Source organism: Lonchura striata, chromosome 1, assembly GCF_046129695.1.
Source record: "Lonchura striata isolate bLonStr1 chromosome 1, bLonStr1.mat, whole genome shotgun sequence".
Classification (NCBI taxonomy): domain Eukaryota; kingdom Metazoa; phylum Chordata; class Aves; order Passeriformes; family Estrildidae; genus Lonchura; species Lonchura striata.
The window spans coordinates 19,487,650-19,509,892 of record NC_134603.1 but is presented as its reverse complement, the minus strand read 5'-3'; the positions used below and the strand labels follow the sequence as shown (position 1 = coordinate 19,509,892).

The 22,243-nt window shown below is 39.2% G+C and overlaps 1 protein-coding gene across 2 annotated transcripts in view; it reads left to right on the top strand.

The window, feature by feature from the left end:
- Positions 1-21,894, top strand: part of ZFPM2 (zinc finger protein, FOG family member 2) — a 304,518-nt gene extending 282,624 nt beyond the window's left edge. For both annotated transcript variants that reach the window (XM_021546440.2, XM_021546439.2), the window contains 3 exons: positions 9,232-9,438; positions 13,529-13,753; positions 18,412-21,894. In XM_021546440.2, the coding sequence (XP_021402115.2) occupies positions 9,232-9,438; positions 13,529-13,753; positions 18,412-20,903 (2,924 nt within the window). In that variant the 3' untranslated portion in view covers positions 20,904-21,894. The remainder of the gene's footprint in view (positions 1-9,231; positions 9,439-13,528; positions 13,754-18,411) is intronic.
- The last annotated feature ends 349 nt before the right edge of the window (positions 21,895-22,243 follow it).

The following is a 22,243-nucleotide window of genomic DNA, read 5'->3' as shown; positions in this document are numbered from 1 at the left end:
GGTGCATTTTCTCTTTCTGTGAAACCTGGTGCATCCACAAAAGCTGGGGAGAGCAGTGGGCGTCACCTGGGAATGTCTCCTGGGAAGCTCTATGGAGAGTGCCCATTCAGTGGTCCTGTAAAAAGGGAGATGAGCGTTCTCTGACAGTAAGTTCTAGCTCCTTTGCAGTGGTGGTGGGATTGCAACGTGGGCAATGTCAGCAAGGGTTTATGAGGTTTTCTCAAGCTGTTTATCATTTTCTTTCTGAAAGCTTCATAAATTCTAAAATAACACTCCAGTGAGACCTAATTCAAATGTAAAAAAGGTGTACCTCTCAATTCAAAACAGAATTTACAAAGAAAATAGGAGGGGGAAAAAGGAAGAAATCACTAAACTTGGGAAAGAACTCCTTCAACTTCCTTGTTTAAGTTTGTGCTGAATTAAGGAAATAGAACAGGTTTAGCATTTGTGGCAGGCTTTAATTTCAACCTCTGAGCAGTAGACTTAACTTCTTGTGATGTGGGAGGATATTACAGTTTTCAGTTTCATTTCGTAAGTATTGCCATTTGTGCCAAACATTTAATAGTTTTACGCCATGGACTGTCGTCCACCAGGAGCTGATATCACCTAAGACTTTTTAGAGCCATCTAATAGAAAGATACGTATTCATTCTGATTAGCCCAGGATTTGAACGAGGGTCCCAGAAGAGATATATAAGCCTCTTAAATGCATAGAACTTCTAAGGATATGGGTTTAACTGTCTCCCCCTGTGGTAAATAAGCTGTGACAGCTCTATCAGGGGGGAAAATGGCAAATAAAATTACCACGTTATTTTCCTGTGAATATTTTCGGAGCACTATTCTATTTTGCCTCTTTACCTATTAGAACTCTGTTGAGTGTTACGTGCAGACATTTAATAGGAGGAAACATGTAAATATCCTCAAAGTAACAAAATACAGGCACAAAACAGTGTTAAAACAAGAGGTCAAAATCTGTTCCTTGCACTCCTTACTCTTCAGAAACACTGTGCTTTATTTAGGGTTCAGCTGAGGAAGGTTTTTGCAGTGTGAATTTGAGAGCTGCTGCCATAAGATGGTGATGTTAGTTGTACTGCAGCAAGGGAAAGACCAAACCCTGACACTCACACTGAGATGCCAGGTTTAGGAATTCTCTCCCCTAGGAGCGAGTTCCTTTCATACTTTTCTTTTCCTCTTTAGCAGCTATATAATGCCTGACAGTTTTAATCATAAAATCATCTATTCAGATGAATACACTGTCAGCTGTCAGCATATGACTAAGCTGAAGTCAGACCCGAAGCTCAAGTTGACTCACATGAAGGAGCAAGAGCTGTGTTCCTAAGGAGTATTTTCTTCCCTTTTTCTGGTCAGAGAGCTTATATCTCTAAATACAGGAGTTTAATTTGGCTAGAGCCATTAAGCTGAGTATTTTTCTGTTGCAATGCTTCTGGAAAATATCACTGCTATTTCATCATTTTGCATTTTGTTCAGTGAGCTAAAAATTAAGAAGGCTCCATAGTAAAAGTGGTGACAGAACTGGTTTGTCCCTTATATTGCTCTAATTCTATACAAAATAATAGATTTTCCATTTATTGTAGGTTTATAATATGCAGTAGGTAGTTAAAATTAAAGGTCAAATATCTTTTGGCAATCTCTTTTGATCAGTAAACAATGAAAAAATTATAGAAGAAGCTAGGAAATAATCTCAAAAATGTGGTACTAAATCTGGTTTTGATGAGAGTTTGAGTAGTCTGAATTTGCAGGGCTGATTTTTGAGACACTTCACAGAGAATGGTTGGAACCCCAACATTAAAGTGCATTAATAGCAAAAATGCTGTACAGAGTACATATTTTGTGTACGCATGTGAAAAACGCTAAGAATTATTTAGCAACTGGAAAGACTTCTCACAAAATGCCTTTGATTTATTGCTGTATATACCACAGATCCGTATCACATAGTCCTACATTATTTTATTCAAAAACTTGTATGAACCATGAGTTGGCATGTTGTAGAATACTGAAAAGGCATTAATCAACCCAAATAAACAAGTACATAGATCTATCTAGCAACTATGAAGTAGTTAATAAATTTTTAGCAATTTTATTACAGAAAAAAGGTCTAAAAGAGTAGTGCTTAATTATCTGGACTCCTCTGTGCTGGGCTGTCTTTTGATTGTATTAATGAAGCAGCTGGCCCATTGTTTCTCTTTAATTCCTCTATTGTTTTAAGAATATGTCACAGCTCTTTATTCTTTTATCAGGTGCTGTGCAGGAGGATTCACACAATAACTCATATTCCTACTGTATTTGCCAATGCACAAAGAAACCTCCAAAGCATTTTTCAAAGAAGGGGCACACATAATTTATAAGTTCTGTTCCTTGTACCACTCTACTGTCAAAAATTTCAACAGTATTGGATTTGAATGAATTATAATTTTTTTATTAAACAATGTGTCCACATATAGATATATGTACTTTGTTCATGTCAAAAATTAGAGATCTGCCCAGTAACTTGTGCTATACTGAAATAGCATTCAATATGCTGAGTCGTCACAACCCCATGGGCTAGAAGCAGAAGGAACCCAAATATGAAGATCCCATCCTATTGTGATGTGCAAATTTTCCATAAATGCTTAACTTGTGGAACAAAGGAGGGAAGAAAATAAATTAACTCCAACCCACATTACCATTACTAAAAAGCACAGTTTTTTACAAGTTGGAATGTTTTATTGGGAAAGGAAGGTTTAATTCAGTTGATGGTGCCTGGAAGTTGCTAAGAGCAACAGTCTGTTGTTTAAATAAATTCTGATAGTCTTTTGACCCTTCTTGCAAAAAGATGTGTGTACAGGAAATGGGCTATTATGTTGTTGCAGCAACGCAATCAAGTCCAGTAAGCTCAAATTTTACTACACAAAAGCAATACTTTGGAATTAACTGGCACTGAAAACTGCTTTTAATAGAAATTGCCATTGATTTCCTAAACTTGTATGAAAGGTGTGTGGCATTTCTGGGTCAAAAAAACAAGACTCAGATAGTTTAGCAAGGAAAATCAACTGATACTAAAGACAGGGTAACTGGAATTTGCTTTTGAATATATGTTTATATGTCATTATACTTCTCAATCCGTGAAATTCCATGTACTCAGTGGAAATGCTGGTTTGAGTTACTTGCTCTCTTAAGATACTTTTCCTAAAAGCAACAATAATAATCAAGAGGCTTAATAGCTTCATCCATTTTGAAGCTCTTTTTCCCAGTGGAGTTAGGTGAGTCTGACCTTATATATAATCTCTTTTCAGACTGTGATACACAGGTTCCAAATTATCATTCCTTAAGTTCTGCAAAACATAAGTGGGGGGGGAAAAATCCAAAAAAGCAGCAGCCCAACAAGACTTACTGTACTGTGTTTTCCCAGAATTCTTTCTAGGGTTCTGAGGATCAAAATGAGTGAAGGGCCATTTAGTTAGTTTTTCAGAGCAAATTCCTTGTTTCAAATAGGATAGTAGAGGTCTCTTTGTTTAAAATATATTTCAAATGTAGAAGAAAAAAAGAAAAGGCTTTTGAAAAAAAATTTTCTATTTTAGATGTCTGTCCTACATAAAATAAAGTTTTGAATTAGCATGTATATCTATCACCATTTTACTCCTTATTCTGAATACAGAAGATAGTGTATTACTGCATCTAAGTATGAATTAATTGGTTCAATTTACTATATATTTTTTATACTAAGTGTGATTCCATATCTTGATGAGTCCAGATGTAGTTATGCTTCTGGTTTACAGAATCCCATTGCTTGCATTTTATTATTTTTACAAAGCAAATGCCTATCAATCATAGAGATAAATTAGAAAAAACTGTGCAAACATGACACATCGCTAAGATTTTTTCAGCATGCTATGCAATTATTAACCTGATTTTTGCCATTGAGGGAAGCCGTGAATTACAGATAGCATGGATGAAATTAAATGCTTTTATATTAGATACATTTTCCTATACAGTTTTCTATAGGTATGGCCATACAATATAATTGAAGCTTTGTCAGCCCTGTAGCCTAGCAACAGATAATACTGTTAGGTTACTGAATTGCTCCTGGTTGACAAGTAGGGAGTATTTTTGTGTTTATCATGTTTGCTAATGATGGGATCCTTTCCAAAAGGCTTGTCTTAATCTTAATTAGAGTTTATCAGCAGAGGTCTGCATGACATTGTGCAGACACTGATTTCATAAATAATAAAAAGTGCAAGTGAAAAATTTGGCAGGAGAAGAAGATATTTAAGACCACTGATTCTTGTAAGAGCACCATGAATTTCCAAAATGTAATCAAGTTTGAACTGTGACTCTATTCTTTATTATCGAAACTTGCAGTACACTCCACTGCAGTCTTGACAGCAATTATGAGTATGATTTATAAGCTTCCTGTTAGGAACCAGATCTGTTTGCACAAGAATCTTGATCATAAACATTACAAAGAACAGCAAGTCCACAGTTTTTCAGAGACATCAGGACCTTACTCTTTCATTTTCATAGAAAGTTTTTGGTTTGGGTTGTGTTTATTTTGTTTTTAATTAAGGGTGTTGGTGTTTTTTTAAAGCAGCAGAAATATTTGCGGTGAAAGATGCAGACAAAGAAGAGAACCCTGAAATAACCTCCCCATTTGGTGGATGTTCTGAAGGTATCAGATAACTGCTTCAGTGCCTGATGTCTTTTGGTCAAGAACTCATACCAATGCAACTGGAGTGTAATTGTTCCTCTAGTTTGCACAACATGATATTCTTTAGTTTTCCTGTCTTCTGATGATTAAACAAATGAGCACTTTTAATTTCTTGAATTCTGAGCAACAAGAAGAGTTCAAATAAATACACAGTGTTTACAGACATTTTTATTCTTTTCTTATGCTTGACATGTGTGTGTTATATATCACATAAATTTGTTTGATTTCACCATAGATATAAGAAAATACATTACATGCTCAAGACGCTTATCTTCGATTTCACAGAACCATAATTACCCCTTTCGAGAAAACAGCCTCCCAATGTTACAAAGCCTAAAACCTTCTTTTCTGCACTAGCACAAGAGTAAGACTTTCATTACTACTTTACCAAGTAAAGCCCGAAAGACCCCTTTTAGTGTACGTGTTGTGGTGGTGATGAAATATGTCAGAGGATGCAGGAAACTTCCCGTGCATCCTCTGTACGAGGCACACGCGTTTTTCCTTGCTATTGTCTCTGACGGGCAATATGATTTGTCCAAAGATAAGAGCGCCAGGTGGGAATTGCCCTAAGATAAGAACACCGGGTGGGAATTGCAGGAGGAGCTGTCTGGACGGCTCGCACAATGAATGCATTCCAGACATGGGGGAGCTGTGATGGTTGCGATTGACTTTAGTACACATCGACCCGAAAAAGGGTATAAAATGCTGCTGGGCCACCTGGGCAAACTCTTCTGCCAGGGTTGCAGGAGTTTCCGTGTGGATTGCTGGCCTCCTTCCCCCGCCCCTGTCAGGAACGCCTGCAGGGTACGGACAGCCCGCAGATAGGGAGCGCTCCGTTTAGAATAGGTGAGTAAAAACCGGCCACAGACGGAGATAAAATCCTATAGAAGCACAAGGGGCGCTTTTCCCTTTGCATTCGGTAAGGCCAAAGACTGTAACCTGTATGTCTCTAGCTGAACCTGTTTATATTATAGTCCTTTAGACTTGCTTGTATTATATATTGGATTGACAATATTTAGACTGTGTGTGAGCAATAAATATAATCGTTGTCGTCCACATAACCAGTGTCATACTTCTGTGCCTGACTAAGAATCTTCTCTCTGCTATGGCAGAATGGGTGACCAATGTATTCATTATGGACAAAAAGAGGTCCAAAATCACCAGTCTACCATTGCTGTCTGACCAAATTAAATAACCATGGCTATTTCAGAGGCACTGTCAGTCACTCATCCCTGTTAAAACATCTGTTCATCCTTTCTCTTCCTCTGATGCCTGTGTCATTTTAGGACTGAGAAACCTTGCCTGGTTTCTTTGCAGAACAATTTCACTCCTGTAATTTATTTCTGAGATGAGAAACAGTTGGTTAAAAAAAAAAAAAATCTAGCCAGCTTAATCAAAACTTCGTCTCATATAAATAATAATCCTTAACATTTCTTTATGAAATCTTCATGCCTTTGCAAATATTTCATGCAAACATCTTCCTGTCTCCTAATCACCAGTTGGCTTGGCTATGGCTTCTGCATTATCCCTTTGAAAATCTGTTGTTAACTCTGCTCTCTGCTTAATGAAAAGCTGTTGTGCTCCTGAGAGACTGCTGTCTATATGTCTGTTGTGTCTTAGCCTGTAGAAATGTTTGTGAGAAGAAAGTTTTTTCCTGATTTTTAGCTGCTACCTGTAAGGAAGCCCTTATCCCTGCCAGAGGTGTCTAGACAGCATAGTAATTCATATGATAGTCACGACTGGAACTTCCTATTAAATTTGGAAGCCTCTGTCAGGTTCTCTGCACTTGGCAGTACTTTTTTCTGTCACTCTTGACTGGCTGGTGCTCTTTGCTTGACTGTGCAGTAGAAGGCTCAAGAAGACTTCCACAGTCTCCTGCTGTGCATGAAGGTCAGCATGTTTTCATTCACTGCATTAAGGGGAAGAAAGTTGTTTGCATCTTTCAAAACAGCAGGTCTTGCCTTACTCTGTGTGGGCAAGCATAGAAGGGGACAAGTGGGAACTGCACCGTGTCCTGTCCCAATGAGTGACAAAGGTGCTGAGCTGAATTTCCAGTAGCTGGAAGAATGCATCTTTTGGGAGTTCATCTGTGGATTTAACCTAACACAATATGATATTCTGACAAAAACCTGGGTGTGTATGTCATATTTACTTAAATGCCTCATTTTCTGTAGACTGGGATGAGACAAAACAAAATAGCAATGTCCTTCTTGGATCTGAATCCTGCTGAGCTAAAGATCGGTATTCATATGCAGGAATGGATTTAACTTCCCTAGTTCTGATTTTCTTTATTAAGCCAAGTTAGAAACTGTTGTGCTTCCAAAGCTGTCACACATCCCACCAGGCTGTGCCTGCCGTAGGTGTGACAGCTTGCAGGAGCTGGGTGGAGCAGGCAGCCGGGGTCACTGCTCCCTTCAGCTGTCCGAGTTTAATCTGAGGCTGGACATGAGTCAATGCCCTGAGGAGCTCCAACACCACGAGCCTGACTCAGCCTTTTAGCTGATCCAGACTGAGTGCAGCTGGAGACCCAGTAATCACTTATTTTCACCCCCAAGGGTACACACAGCCAAGATGTCAAGATGTTTACTGGGATACAGAAAGTCTCAGTTGGTTATTTCACAGTGACTCATTTTTATTAAGTGATCCAGTGAATCATATAGTCTAGAAAGAGATTTTTTTCAGTACTAAAATATACTAAAACATGCTGGTTGATTATTACACCTTCTGTATATAAATAAGATAGAAGTGCATGTCAATAATGGAAATTAACTATGTGATGTTTGTGGCAAAAGTACCCAATTTCAGGTTCTCAAATTGCAATGTGTGTTCCATGTATTTTCATCTACAAGACTAATTAAATGCACTTTAGGAATTTATCCTGTTTCTCTCTGGAAGATGTTTTCTCCCCGTTTAGCTCTGAAGGCTTCTGTATATTTACTGGTTATGTCAGGCAATATGTCAGATTGTGCTCTTCTTTTTTTTTTTTTTTTTTTTTCTTTTTAATTCCTGCTCAGGCATTAGGATTCTGCATTTGTAGAAATTTTTGGTACTATCTTCACTTTTCATCTTCTTATTCTCTAGAGGAAATTACTTAGATTTGCACCATTTAATGTTGTAATCTTGGAGACCAGTAAATCTTGGTGTGCTTTGGTCCTCTCACAGTAAATTGTTTGTAAACTTTGCAGCACCTTCAACTGCTGTATTACCGAAGGGTGAATGCAAAGACACTTTTCTGCTTTGAAACTTCTACACCACTTTGAGGTCTGGAAGCTTAGCGTATTTTGCCACTGAAATACACTGTCACTGATGCTGTTTTGTTTGCTCATCTTTGAAAGCTAATAGACTGGTTTAATTAATTGTCCAAGATTTTTCTAAAACAATGTCCTAATTCTTCCATTTAGCTGTGGCATATCATACACTGTTGTTATCTCCTCTACCAGATTTTTGCAACAAGTTGTTTTAAAACTATAATCTCGTTGAAGGGAAAAAATGAAGTGCAGTTGAAAAGGCAGTTATGCCGAAAGATAAACACAGCAATATTACTTATCAAAACGAGTACAGTTTTTGCTTGCCTAATGAATGCAACATATAGCTTTCTCTATATATACAAAAACCTGAGGGAAAAAAAAAAGCTTTATAACATATAAAGTATGCAACATTATTTCAGGCATAACTGTATTGGATATGTATCTAGGCCTGAGAGTGTAGATAACACAATATAAGTGCTTTGCCTGTCTAAACATGTTAAATAAATGAGCATTCACTATCTCATTCAAATACATTAGTAGATGTACTTGCATAGTTAATTTTCTTTTTAATGCACTGCATGTGACATTTGCAGCACAGAGCTATAGTGTATCTTACTGTTTGATGAAAGTTCTTCCACTTCCCCTCCTTCCCCCCCTTTTAAACAAACCTTTATTTGAATAAGCCTTTATGAAACAGATCTTTGGCATATCTTCTTTTCAGGAAGTTCAGTCAGTGTAAGCAGAGATAAAGCAGTCATGTTACGAAGAATATTACATAAGGGAAGATTTTTTAGAGAAAGAGGGTGACAAACATAAGGGAGGGGAAGAACGCCCTTAAGAGGAAATCTGATTTCTTTCTTGCAGCTGTTGGTTTTACTGAGCTGTGATTTGCTATTCAAAATAAAACAAGCTTGGAGTTAAGAAAAATGTATAGGAACTTTGGTGAAAATGGTAATGAGAGAAGTACTGCATAAGTTATTTTCACCTATATCTTGATTTTCATAATGCTGGCTTTTTAGGAGACAAAGTGAAAAATTAAAATAATAATTCATGCTGCAAATAGTTAGGAAAACTATCCCCAAATTGTTTTTCTTATACACAAAAATCCCTATGTTGGTAGAAGGAAAACAGGAAAAGTAAAAATTGTATGCCTCTTTACCTCAAATAAGCCATCAAAATTAAAAAAAGAAAAAAGAAAAGTGCAAACATAACACTCATGTTGTAAGTTCTAGAATTTGATATTGTCTATTCAATCTTTCCACTTGTATGTTTCCTGCAGGAGGGCAGCTTTGGTGTACCACGACCAAGGCCATCTCAGAGGGCGAGGAGCTGGTTGCCTTTGTTGTGGATTTTGACTCCCGGCTGCAGGCTGCCAGTCAGATGAGCCTGGCAGAAGGCATGTACCCCGCCCGGCTGCTGGACTCCATACAGCTGCTCCCGCAGCAAGCTGCCATGGCTTCTATTTTGCCTACAGCTATTGTGAACAGTAAGTGAGGAACTCTATTCTCTGGTGGGTCTTTAAAACAACAGTACTCTAAGGCACATGTGGAGAGCTAATGCAGCAATGGTGAATTCGTGACCACAGAAACCGGACCACAGCTCAAAGCCTGCTTTTGTTCCCCCATCATCTCAGATAAAAAGAGCAGGAAGGGCAGTCTGGCAAGAGCCTCACCCAGAGTACCTGCCCTCCTGTGGAGGTTCTGTGATCTGTTCCCAGAGGCAATAGGATTAGAAACTTAAAAAAAAAAAAAAAATAGATGAGATAGGTCGGCTAGCTCTCAAAGTCCAGCTTCTGCTGCTCGAGTAAGCTTATTGCTTACCACTGCAGTTTCTTGTAATAATTCATGGCACTCAGAAAAAGAAAAGATACACATCCTTTCAGTGATTGTTTCAAAATGCAGCAGAAATTATGCCTTAAAGCAACCCTTTGAGTGGAGATTGTAGCATCTCCACTCAATGTGGTTAACCAAGAATGTTTTTATATCTTGTGGTCATCAGTGGGCTCTATCATGGACAAATGCAGCATGCATTCAAGTGCTGTTCTTAGAGAGGAGGGACATTCATTAGTGTTCTTGAACTGGGACAATTCAGCTCAAATTAAAGTTTATATTTTTAACTTTTGCTTATGCAAAAGTTTATCTCCTGTTTACCTAGTTCCTCATCCTCCTTTCTAAGTCCTTTTCAAACATATAGGCCATTACCATGATCCTTACTAGTCATCACTTAGATTGCACATTCTTAGCTCTCAACACTTTGCAAGTCTGTACATATAGACCCCATCCTGGAGCACTTTCTTGTGCTTCTTATTGTTTCTAAGTATTTTAATTAGTTATAATGAATTACTGAATACAGTATTTCAGGTGCACATGTACATGCAAGCACATGATCTGCCACTCAGACTCACATCTAATAATACTGATCCTTGAACAGTCACATCTTCAAGCTCTTCACACAGGACTAGTTAAAATATCCCTGGTAACATATTTCATTCCATGTTTTCCTTTCAGTTTATTTTTCCTTTGTAATTGCTTATTTTCTGGTAAACAATTTTGATAGCTACATATTTAATGTTAGCCTATTTTTAAAAATAAGCCTTCAAATGCCCTTATCATCCAGGTCTTCTCTTTCAAGAGTGAGGTGGAGCAGCCTCATGCCCTTTAGCTAAGCACACTCATTTCTACCCCACCAGTGGGGGAGCTGTGAGCTGACATACCTGCTCACAGAACTAGCAATTAGGAATGCAAAGGACCTTTCCAAAATAGGTTGTCAGAGGCACCTAACACGCCACTAACTAAAGTTACCTCTCTTAGGAGAGGCCTAGGAGAGGTAAGTGTTTATAGCCAACAGCTGAAAGGGAGCTGCTACAGTGGGTAACCTTGCCTAAAAGGCACAGCTTGTTTCAGCTGAGATAATATTCTTCTGTAAATCTATGAGGCCAGCTCTGGGCTTTGGCAAAGCAGTCAAATTTCTACAACATCACATTTCTGGAAACATCTTTTCTGTCAGCGCTGACTTGTGCAGAGCCCTGGAAAGCCACAGTGAACGTTGCTAAGAGGAGTCTTTAAGTTTAATGGTACATCAGCTCTGGCTATACATGTTTAGCAGCCACTCAGAGTAATTTCTGTGTTCTTGACTCAAGGAAAATGTTAAAATAGCAAGTCTTACTGCTCAGAACTTTCCACATTGGTCCCGACTCTGCCTCTGATCATAAGGGGTTATTTTCACATTTCATTGTTGAGTTGGTACTTTTGATTCATTCAGCTTGAGGCTGAATGTTTCATTATATGAAAGTATCCATTGAAATAAATTCCAATCTTTTGGTTTTAAGTAATTAAAACCTTAGCTACAAGTAGCCTTTATCTGTTTCACATCACTTTAGAGTAGTAATAGTTTCAGATCCCATCTCTCTATATTGTTCTCCCTGAAATTCCATCCTCTCACCACGCAAAGCTTTCAAATGCATTTTCTCTTCTTGGCATGTAATGCGAGTCACAAATTCACCATGCATAACTGCAGCTACAGACTGTCCAGGCCATCTAACTCATAGGAAATAAAGATGGCTGGAAGTCAAATTCATTAAGAGAATCAGAAAGTTCAATTCTGTGATGGAATGCAGTCAAATGAATTCAAATAGGACAAGTTGGCCAGATCAGAATTTTTTATTAGTACTTTTGGACTTTCTTTTCTGTGGAAACACCAACAGTTCAACTTTTTTAAACCATTTGAGGCCAAAACCAAATGTTGAAATGTCACCTTTAAAGTGAGGTGGACATTTCAAATGATGCAAGCTGTATCACTGATGTTTTAATAGTGATGTATGTTGGAACACTAACTGCTCCATTAAGTGTTTGTGTCTGAAACCCATGCACAATTATTCAGTGGCAAAGGGAAAAATAGAAATTGGTAGTGGTATAAATATTTTTTGCAAATTCATGAGCAGAAAAACAGACAAGCATTAGCATTGCAATCAGAGAAGCAAACTAAGCAATGTAAGTTTTGGCTGCATTTGTAAATATTTAGCAAAAAAAACCTCATCCATGTCAATGGGTTGGAATCTTCAACTTTGTTCACCCAAAGGAATTGAAACAGAGCAGTTGTCCTATACACATCAATATTTGAAATTAAACATAAATTGTCATGAATGGTAATGAATTACATCATCAGCTACACATGCCATGTTTTCAGAGCAGCCATCCTTTCTTCAAAACTAAGTTAATTACAGTCTCTAGCAGCTCTTTGCATTCTGAAGTCAGGGGGAGTTTTGATGTTGATCAAGATGTGTTTTGATGTTGACTGCAATTGCCTGATCCTGCGGTCAGCTGTTACGGTCTGGAGTTACTCATTATTTTTTCCTCTCTTAGTCTCAAAAACAGTTCAGAGGTGCAGAGAATGGTTCTATGCCTATGATAATTCCTGAAATAATGAATGCATGAATGGGAATAGTGTTCATTGACTGAAGCCAAAGGTATAGAAGGGGCTGTTATCATGATTTCGAAATATAAACTAGTTCCAGTGCTGAAGTGTGGATCCTGTCACAGTGTTATTTACTAGTGTAGATGTGCCCCAAAAGACCAGGGATTTCTTCTTGTTCATAGTGATAGGATAGAAGGTTCACCTTTCAGAAATCAAATAGATCTTTTGTCTTTCTGAGACAGATTCTGTGTCCTTTGGCAGGGTATTTACACACAAATAACTGTTCACTTTGTGCAAAAATATCACATGCATTATTACTCTTCACATTAGTAAAGTATGTAGCCTCTAATGCATGATCAAAATCCTGACTTCTGCTTTTGAAAATACTCTGTGCAACCTCTGCATGGTCTCTTCTCAGAGGGATGCTAACACTTTGGCATAGGAGACAATGAAAAATTGCCTTATTTTTTAGTAAATATCCTCTATGCATAATGAAAAGTGGAAAACCAACAATTTACTGAAAAGGACAAAAAATACATAAGAAATTTAAATTTCTATAATTAATAAGAATAGAAACCAAGGAAATAGACATGCTGCTTAGTATAATATTGCATTCAATATTAGAGGATCTTAAGGAAAAGTAATCTAGTCTTGCCTCCTGGATATCAGAACAAAAGGATTTTACACTAATAGAAGCATAAGCATACTGAAAATACAAATTCTTCAGAATGATCTGCAGTTAGCACTCAAAAATTCCAAGGCCCAGAGCTGGAAAGTCTTGTGGACACATAAAAAAAATTGAAATATGTCACCTAATGAGTATTGGAAATACAGCATAATTCCTTAATTATTATTGCATGTCCCCAACAAGCATTAAATATAATTTAATTTTTAAAAATAATTATGTGCTAAAAGCTTCTAGCAGTTCCCTTTAAGCAACTTTTGAATATACTCTTTTGAAAGAAACAACTGTCTCCCATGTTAGTCCCTCATCTGCAAGTGAGAGTGTAATTTTAATGAACCTATTTCTCTGCTTTCAATGTTTTGTTAAATAAGTATTTTTTTTTTTTTTAATGGGGAAGGGAGGGGAATTAATCTAGCTGTGTTAATTGGTTGGCACCAAGTGAACTGTGACTAACCTGCACCTGCTTATTTGCTTGTAGAGGACATATTCCCTTGCAAATCCTGCGGCATTTGGTACCGAAGTGAGCGGAACCTGCAGGCCCATCTCATGTATTACTGCAGTGGGAGGCAAAGAGAGGGGCCACAGCTGTCAGAGGAGAGTGAGGACAGTGCTCAGCAGATATCCAGTGTCTGCCCCTTTCCACAGTGCACCAAAAGCTTTTCAAATGCAAGAGCTCTGGAAATGCACCTAAATTCTCACAGTGGTGAGTATCACATATTTTCATGTATCACCATCTAGGTTTAGCTTTTTGAAGAATTATTCACTGTAGACATTCACTAGGTCAATGTCTCTCCAAATATATGGAAGTGTTGCATGTAGATAATACCAAAATACCAAGAGTTTCTGACCTTTGCTCTACACCAAGTACCTCTCCCAGGTAACCACTGTCATTTGTATTATCTGCTAAACCTCATATGAGTGCTGTCTCTCTCTTTAATGTGTGTACACACACATACAGGCAGCATTTTTTTTACTGGTGAAGGTATGATCAGGAATCCAGACACAACAATTACTGCAGGATTCCAGCTACCAAACATACACACAACCAGAGAACATGTCCTTCTGAAGTAATATCTTCCTTCTTAGCCCTAGAGGAGGCTTCTTAGGCAGAAGGCTCTAAGGATCATGGTCCACAACTCTGTGCTTTTACCAGGACACTTATTTCATAAAAAAACTTACTGTTTGATAGAAATATTCTTTTCCGTTCTTATAAATATCAAATAGGGATAGTGTTTTAGAATCACAAAAACAAAGAATTATAGGTTTGTCTAGGTTGGAAAAGATCTTTGAGATCATCAAGTCCACCACTAAACCATGTCCCTAAGCACCACATCAGCATGGTGTAAATGACTAATTTTGAATTGGATTAGGGCTGAAAACACAAGTTAAGAATTTGCAGGACATTTTGCATTGGAGTTTTCAGTAGCAGGGAGCACCTACAAATAAGAAAGACTGCAGTGTTAGTGTTTGTGTGTTTGCTGTCGTGTACAGAGCTGCTTCTGGAAAGAAGCAAGGGTTCTACAGGTGTTCCTGATCTCCCTGTTAAATGAATGGAGTCTAAAGGGCATTAATGCGTACTTTAATCACAGAAGAAAGCCTTATTTGGCTGCAGTGTGAAAAGTCCTGAGGCATGCATTTGGTGAAGCGAAAAATGTTCCTCTGATACTTGGGTAGCAATTGCAATTCTAGAAGGCAGCATACTGCCTTGGAGGAGTTTGGTACCTCCCTGAAAAGGACTAGAGGAGTGCTGAGTGAAAACTTCTTTATGTAGACAACGCAGAAAACCTTTAGTCATTCATTGTCAGTTGTCCCCTTGTTATCCAAGAGGAGGCAGTCACAGAGCTGCGGAGCTGCCTGGATGTTTATAAATCTATGGGCCCAGATGGGATCCATGCCAGGGTGATGAGGGAGCTGGCAGATGAGCTTGTGAAGCCACTCTCCATCATTTGCCAGCAGTCCTGGCTCACTGATGAAGTTCCAGAGGACTGGAACCTGGCCAATGTGACACACATCCACAAAAAGGGTGGGAAGGAAGATCCTGGTAATTAGGCCAGTTAGCCTGACCTCAATACTTGGTCCAGGCAATGGAACAGTTTATATTGAGTGTCATCACAAAGCACTTACAGGATGGTCAGTGTATCAAACCCAGATAGCATGGGTTTAGGAGTGGTCAGTCATGTTTAACCAACCTGGTCTCCTTTTATGACCAAGTGACTGGCCTGGTAGATGCAGGAAAGGCTGTGGATGTTGTCTATTTGGACTTTAGCAAGGCTTTTGATGCTGTCTCCCACAGCACACTCCTGGAAAAGCTGGCAGCCCATGGCTTGGATGGGAGCACCGTTCGCTGAGTTAGGAACTGGCTGTGGCCAGGCCTGAGAGTGGTGGTGAGCGGTGCTGCATCCAGCTGGGGACAGTCACCTGTGGGGTCCCTCAGGGGTCTGTGCTGGGACCAGCTCTGTTCAATAATCTTATTGACAACATGGATGAGGGTACTGAGTCTTTCATCAGTGATTTTGCAGACAACAAAAGCTGGGACCATGTGTTGATCTTTTGGAGGGTAGGAGGGCTCTGCAGAGAGACCTGGAACAGTTGGATGGATGGGCAGAGTTCAATAGGATGAAGTTTAATAAATCCAAGTGCCGAGTCCTGCATTTTGGCCACAATAGCTCCCTGCAACATTATAGGCTGGAGACTGTGTGGCAGGACAGTGAGAGAGAGGCAGAAAGGGAGCTGGGGGTACTGACAGCCAGCTGAACATGAGCCAGACGTGTGCCCTGGTGGCCAAGAAGGCCAGCAGCATCCTGGCCTGTATTAGGAATAGTGTGACCAGCAGGAGCAGGGAGGTCACCCTGTACTTGGCACTGGTGAGGCCACACCATGAGGGCTGTGTCCAACTCTGGGCCCCTCAGCTCGGGAAGGACGTTGAGACACTTGAGTGCTTCCAGAGGAGGAAATGAGGCTGGTGAGGGGCTTGGAACACAAACCCTGTGAGGAACAGCTGAGGGAGCTGGGGGTGTTTAGCCTGGAGAAAAGGAGACTCAGAGGTGACCTTATCACTTTCTACAACTTCCTGAGAGGTGGTTGCAGTCAGGTGGGGGTTGGTCTCTTTCTCCAGGCAGAAGCTGACAGAATGAGGGGACACAGTCTTAAGCTGTGCCAAGGGAAATATAGGTTGGATATTAGGAAAAAGTTTATTACGGAAAGAGTGTAAAGTTCTGGAATGGTCTGCCTGGGGAGCTGGTGGTGACTCCACCACCACCATCCCTGGATGTGTTTAAACAGAGACTGGATGTGGCACTTGGTGCTATGGTTTAGTTGAGGTGTTAGGGCATGGGTTGGACTCGATCTTGAAGGTCTCTTCCAGCCTAGGGATTCTGTGTGATTCTGTGTGATTTAGAGGTCAGATCTTTCTGTGCTTCAAGATATTAGCAGGCTATTACCATTTCCTGTTTGTTGCCTAGCAAATATTTCACTGTTCAGTAAACCAGCAGAACCATAGGCTACAACAGCTTCAATAAGATCAGGTGCATGAAGCTCAATGTGTCTTACAGCATGGTAATTACAACCAGATACTCTGGAAGGATTACAGATTAATTTCTCCCCATGCAGAGGAAAACTGAAATACTTGTGCAAATCTTGTGCAAAAGATTTGCTTCAATTATTTGCATTTATTGGCATACCACTGGCTTAGGTGTTGAGGATTTTGAGCAATGAGCTGTAAGTGACCATGTCTGTGTGTAATCTAGAGATCTATGTTCCTTGAAAGACATAAATCTGAGGTTGTGGTGAATTTCAAGTAAGAATCTTTAGTTATTTCTTAGAAGAGAGGCTAAACCTCAGGTCTTTGCCTTTCCTTTTAGTCACAAACCAGTCTATTCAATCATTCTTGCTCTCTTTCCTATTCTGTCAGTCTTTACTTTTCTATACTTGTTATCACAAGTTAACATTCAATTATCACAATGAAGCATTCCTTTTCCCAATATCTTGTAATCTTTGGAAGCCCTGTGTTTGCTTCAACTGCTATTGCTGTTCCCACTGGAGGCTCTAGCAGACCTACACCACTGGAATGCAGAGCCCTGACTGAAATGCAAAGTCCCATTGAGGCTGCTGTCTCTGTACCACATGATGGGGAAGCATGTGAAACACCATCTCATGTTAGTGGACGAGCTAAAGCCTCCCGTGGCCTCCTGGAGAATGAGAGCCTGATGGGAAACAAGTGCTGACTAAAGTTCTGTGTATTTCCTTGGTTCCCTTCTGGCTTCTGATGCCAAGAGCAGGTCAAATTTCAAATGTCACTCACAACTTGGGGGGTCACAGATGCTAGAGAAGAAGTGAGGGCCTCCAGATATAACAGTGTGACCACCCACAGAGTACAATAGTATATGCTTACAGTTTTGTATTGTCCAGCTACTACACACCTACTTCACCTGACTGAGATGTGGTATATGTGAGTATGTGTAGGCAGAACAAATACTCATTTTAAATTCTGGATATCATCCCTATCAGTATTTTTTCAGTTTCTATTGTCTATAAGGTAACCAGAATCTGTGTTGTTGCAGTAGAGAAATTTGTTCTTATCTCTTTTTAAAGCATTTTCAATTTCAAAATGCCATGAAACATGGAGTTTTTTGTTTAATCGGTGATTGTAAGATGTCTTTGAATGTACTGTTCTTGATAAAGTGGTAGTGATTTCATGAGGAAAAGGTGTCATATTGTAGCAGTAGTTGCCAGTGGCTATTATATGTGAAAGATAAAATGTCAGTGAAGCCATGTCTTACTGCTCCTCCTCCCTTCACAAGGAACATAGTCATCAGTCCTTTCTGATGAGGATAGATCTGCAACCTCTTCCCAAACTACAGCAAGCCAATACAAGCAAAGACCTGAGCATCAGTAACACTCAAAATGCTACTTCTGATTTCTCTGTGGCTTTCAGGCACACTGAGGGCTGTATATTATAACCTTGAACCTCTTGACCTTGGTGTGCTTTTTGTGCATTCAAAATTTCCAGTGATTGTATATGGGGAACATAGTGTCCCTTTAGTTATAACTGTAATTTCTGAGACCTTTCATTTAGAATAAATCCAGTCTATTTTTATCCTTTTCCTTGTTCTTTCTCTCCCTGCAGCTCTGATAAATGCATGCAGATACTAGTGCTCTCCAAGCAGAGCAAAACTCTGGGAATAACCTAGCATTTTGAGGAAAAACCAATTCAAGTATTTTCAGGGTGACTAATACCATCTCATTAGAAGAAAATTAGTCATTCTCACTGCATTTGTACCTTCTGTGCAGCTGATTTCCCAGTATTCCTCAAGAGGAGCAAAATGGTCACTTTATTTTGTATTTTGCTTGTCTTTTCTGTAGGAGTGAAAATGGAAGAATTTCTCCCACCCGGTGCTAGTCTGAAATGCACAGTTTGTACTTACACTGCAGATTCAGTGATTAACTTTCATCAGCACCTGTTCTCGCATCTTACTCAAGCTGCCTTTAGATGCAATCACTGCCATTTTGGCTTCCAAACTCAGAGGGAGCTACTGCAGCACCAAGAGTTACATGTCTCTGGCAACAAAATTCAGAGAGAAAGTGACATTGAACACTCTCCAAGTGTAAATGAAGAAGGTTTACAGCCAGCAACGGACCTGTTGAGCAGAAATGATGTTCCCCAGAGCCAAAAGACCATGCAGACTAAAGATGCAAGTTCTGATACAGAGCTTGATAAATGTGAAAAAAAGGCTCCACTTTTCCTTCCAAACCAGAGGCCAGAAACCCAGCCTGCCGCAAATAAGCAGAGTTTTTCATATACCAAAATAAAATCTGAACCATCCAGTCCAAGACTTGCTTCATCTCCAGTTCAGCCTAATATTGGTCCTTCTTTCCCAATGGGACCTTTTCTTTCCCAGTTTGCTTTTCCCCAAGACATCACTGTGGTTCCTCAAGCTTCAGAGATATTAGCCAAAATGTCAGAACTGGTCCATCGAAGGCTGAGGCATGGAAGTAGCAATTATCCGCCTGTAATTTACAGTCCTTTGATGCCTAAAGGGGCTACATGTTTTGAATGCAACATAACATTCAATAATTTGGACAACTATTTGGTACACAAAAAACATTACTGCAGCAGCCGATGGCAGCAGATGGCAAAATCACCAGATTTTTCCAGTGTTCCAGAAAAAATGCCTGAAGCTGTAAGTCCCAGTAACGGTCAAAGCTCTATAAACATCCTGAATCCAGCTCCTCACACATCAGATCCAGAAAATCAGCTTCTGCAGACATCTTGCTTAAATTCTTCCAATGTTTTAGATTTGATTGGGCCAAACAATAAAAGTCATGAGAAAGACTTTACTGCACAGCCTAAGAAGTTGTCAGCTACAAGCAATGGTGATGAGAAGATAAATGGAAAACCTTCTGATGTAAAGAATCCCAATGCTCCCTTAGTAGAGGGGGAGAGTGACCCTAACAAGACCACGTGTGAAGCTTGCAATATTACTTTCAGCAGACATGAGACCTACATGGTCCACAAGCAGTATTACTGTGCCACTCGCCACGATCCCCCGCTGAAGAGGTCCGCTTCCAACAAAGTGCCTGCCATGCAGAGAACAATGCGTACTCGGAAGCGAAGGAAGATGTATGAGATGTGCTTACCAGAGCAAGAGCAGAGGCCACCACTAGTTCAACAGCGATTTCTAGAAGTTGCTAATCTTGGCAATCCTTGTACATCTACTCAAGAGTCAACAGAGAGTCTTGGGGAGTGTTACCACCCACGATGTGATATCTTTCCAGGAATAGTCTCAAAGCATCTGGAAACATCACTGTCTATTAACAAGTGTGTTCCAGTTTCAAAGTGTGATACTGCCCACTCCACCGTGTCTTGCTTGGAGATGGATGTGCCAATAGATCTCAGTAAAAAATGCTTACCCCCGTCAGAGAGGACGTCCACTTCTCCCAAAAGGCTGCTGGACTACCATGAGTGCACTGTATGCAAGATCAGTTTTAACAAGGTAGAGAACTACCTGGCTCACAAGCAGAATTTTTGTCCTGTCACTGCTCATCAGCGTAGTGACCTGGGACAACTTGACAGTAAGGTGTTTCAAAACCCAGAAAGTGAAAGAAACAGCCCAGATGTCAGTTATGACAGAAGCATAATCAAATGTGAGAAAAATGGAAACTCAAAACAGTCCTCTCCTAATGGAAACTTATTTTCGACACACTTAGCAACACTTCAAGGACTGAAAGTCTTTAGTGAAGCGGCCCAGCTTATTGCTACAAAAGAAGAAAACAAACATTTGTTTCTTCCACAATGCCTTTACCCTGGAGCAATAAAGAAAGCTAAAGGAGCAGATCAGCTTTCTCCATATTATGGAATAAAGCCAAGTGATTACATTTCTGGTTCTCTTGTCGTTCATAATACTGATTTAGATCAAAGCACAAATACAGAAAGTGAATCTCCTAAAGGCCAGGCGCCTTCAAATGGATGTGCTGTGCAGAAGAAAGAATCTCTTCCGCTACTGCCGAAAAACCGAGGCATGGTAATAGTTAATGGGGGACTAAAACAGGAGGAAAGACCTGCTGCTAACCCACAGCAAGAGAACATTTCCCAGAATCCTCCGCATGAAGATGGGCACAAGTCTCCTTCTTGGATCTCTGAGAATCCCTTAGCTACAAATGAAAATGTCTCTCCAGCAATTCCTACAGCAGAGGAACAGTTGTCTAGTATAGCTAAAGGTGTGAATGGCTCTAGCCAGGCTCCAACCAGTGGAAAGTATTGCCGACTGTGTGACATCCAGTTCAACAATCTCTCAAACTTTATAACTCATAAGAAGTTTTATTGCTCTTCACATGCAGCAGAACATGTCAAATGAAACAGATGGTCACCTTTGGTACATGTGTTTAGCATATTGTTCCATACAGTTTAAAGAAAGCTGTTTGAATTACATCTGGACAATCAGGAGATTTCACTATTGCTGAGTTGAAGACTTAAAGGTGTAATTTCATTACAGTCCATTAGTAAAGTGTATTATTGGTGCCATTTTCAAAAATATTAATTTATTTTACCAGCAGTATTCATAGCTGTAGTTATGTTATTTTTTATTTAAAAACTTTATATTAAAGTCATTTGTAATGTTATTGTATAGTTATTGTGTAGCACATATGGTTTGCACTGTATAGTAGATTTTAAAGAAAATAGTCGCAAACAATACAGAAAAGCATTTTAGAAATAGCTTCAAAAGCACTTGTGTATCCTGATTTTTTTTTTCTTAAATGCTGTTGCAGATATATGTATATGCTAAAATATAACTTGCAAAGAAGTTTCAACTATGCTGTAAAGTTCGCCTTAAAATTTCAATTTTTTTGAACAATTGGGCTCAGTTTGCACTTTATATTTTAGCACATACAGTACCTTAGTCATTAGGCTTTGCATTTGTATGTAGCAGTATGTTTCTGTCCACTTTCTTAATCTGAAACGTACGTTAAATGAAGATGGCATTTTCTTTCTTGTATAGTACTTGTATTTCCTTTCGCTGATGCATCTCTGTCTCAATTTTTAAACCTTTGCTGTTAAATGCAATACTTTATAAAGAATGAACAAAATTACTGGAAGCAGTATTGTAAGAAATGAGGTCATATCAATCAGTTTTATCTTTTGAAAGGCACAGTCTAAAACAAAACCCTAAACTCAATGCTGCAATTATGAATCTAATTCATATATAAGATATATTTAAATATAAGAGTAGCAATACTGCAACTGGTGATCACAAAGATAATGTTCTACTTCTGATAGAAATAATTTCTCAACAAATGTTGTTACTATGCATGTATATGGATGGAATAAAATTCCAGATAATTGGAGAAGTTTGGCAGTAATTTCTTGAATTTTTTTTTATTTTGTTTTTCAAGGTTGATTTAGAGCTCACAAACTATGGAAAAGCTCTTAGGAACAAGCTAACATTGCCTTCTCTCCAGTGGAAGCAAATTGTTCAAAGAGACAATGAGTACAAAGGATGCTTCCAGGACTTCCAGGGAGTCCCTGCTGACATGTCACTAGTGCAACTGGGTCTAGGCCTGCCTAGTGAATTAAACTTAAAATGTGAGGGTCTGAAACCAGGAAGGCTGCTCTCTTTACTGGTGCCAAGGAACAAATACTTCCCTGACCTTATCTCCATATGTCAAATTGAGTGGAACAATCTCCTTCCTAATACCT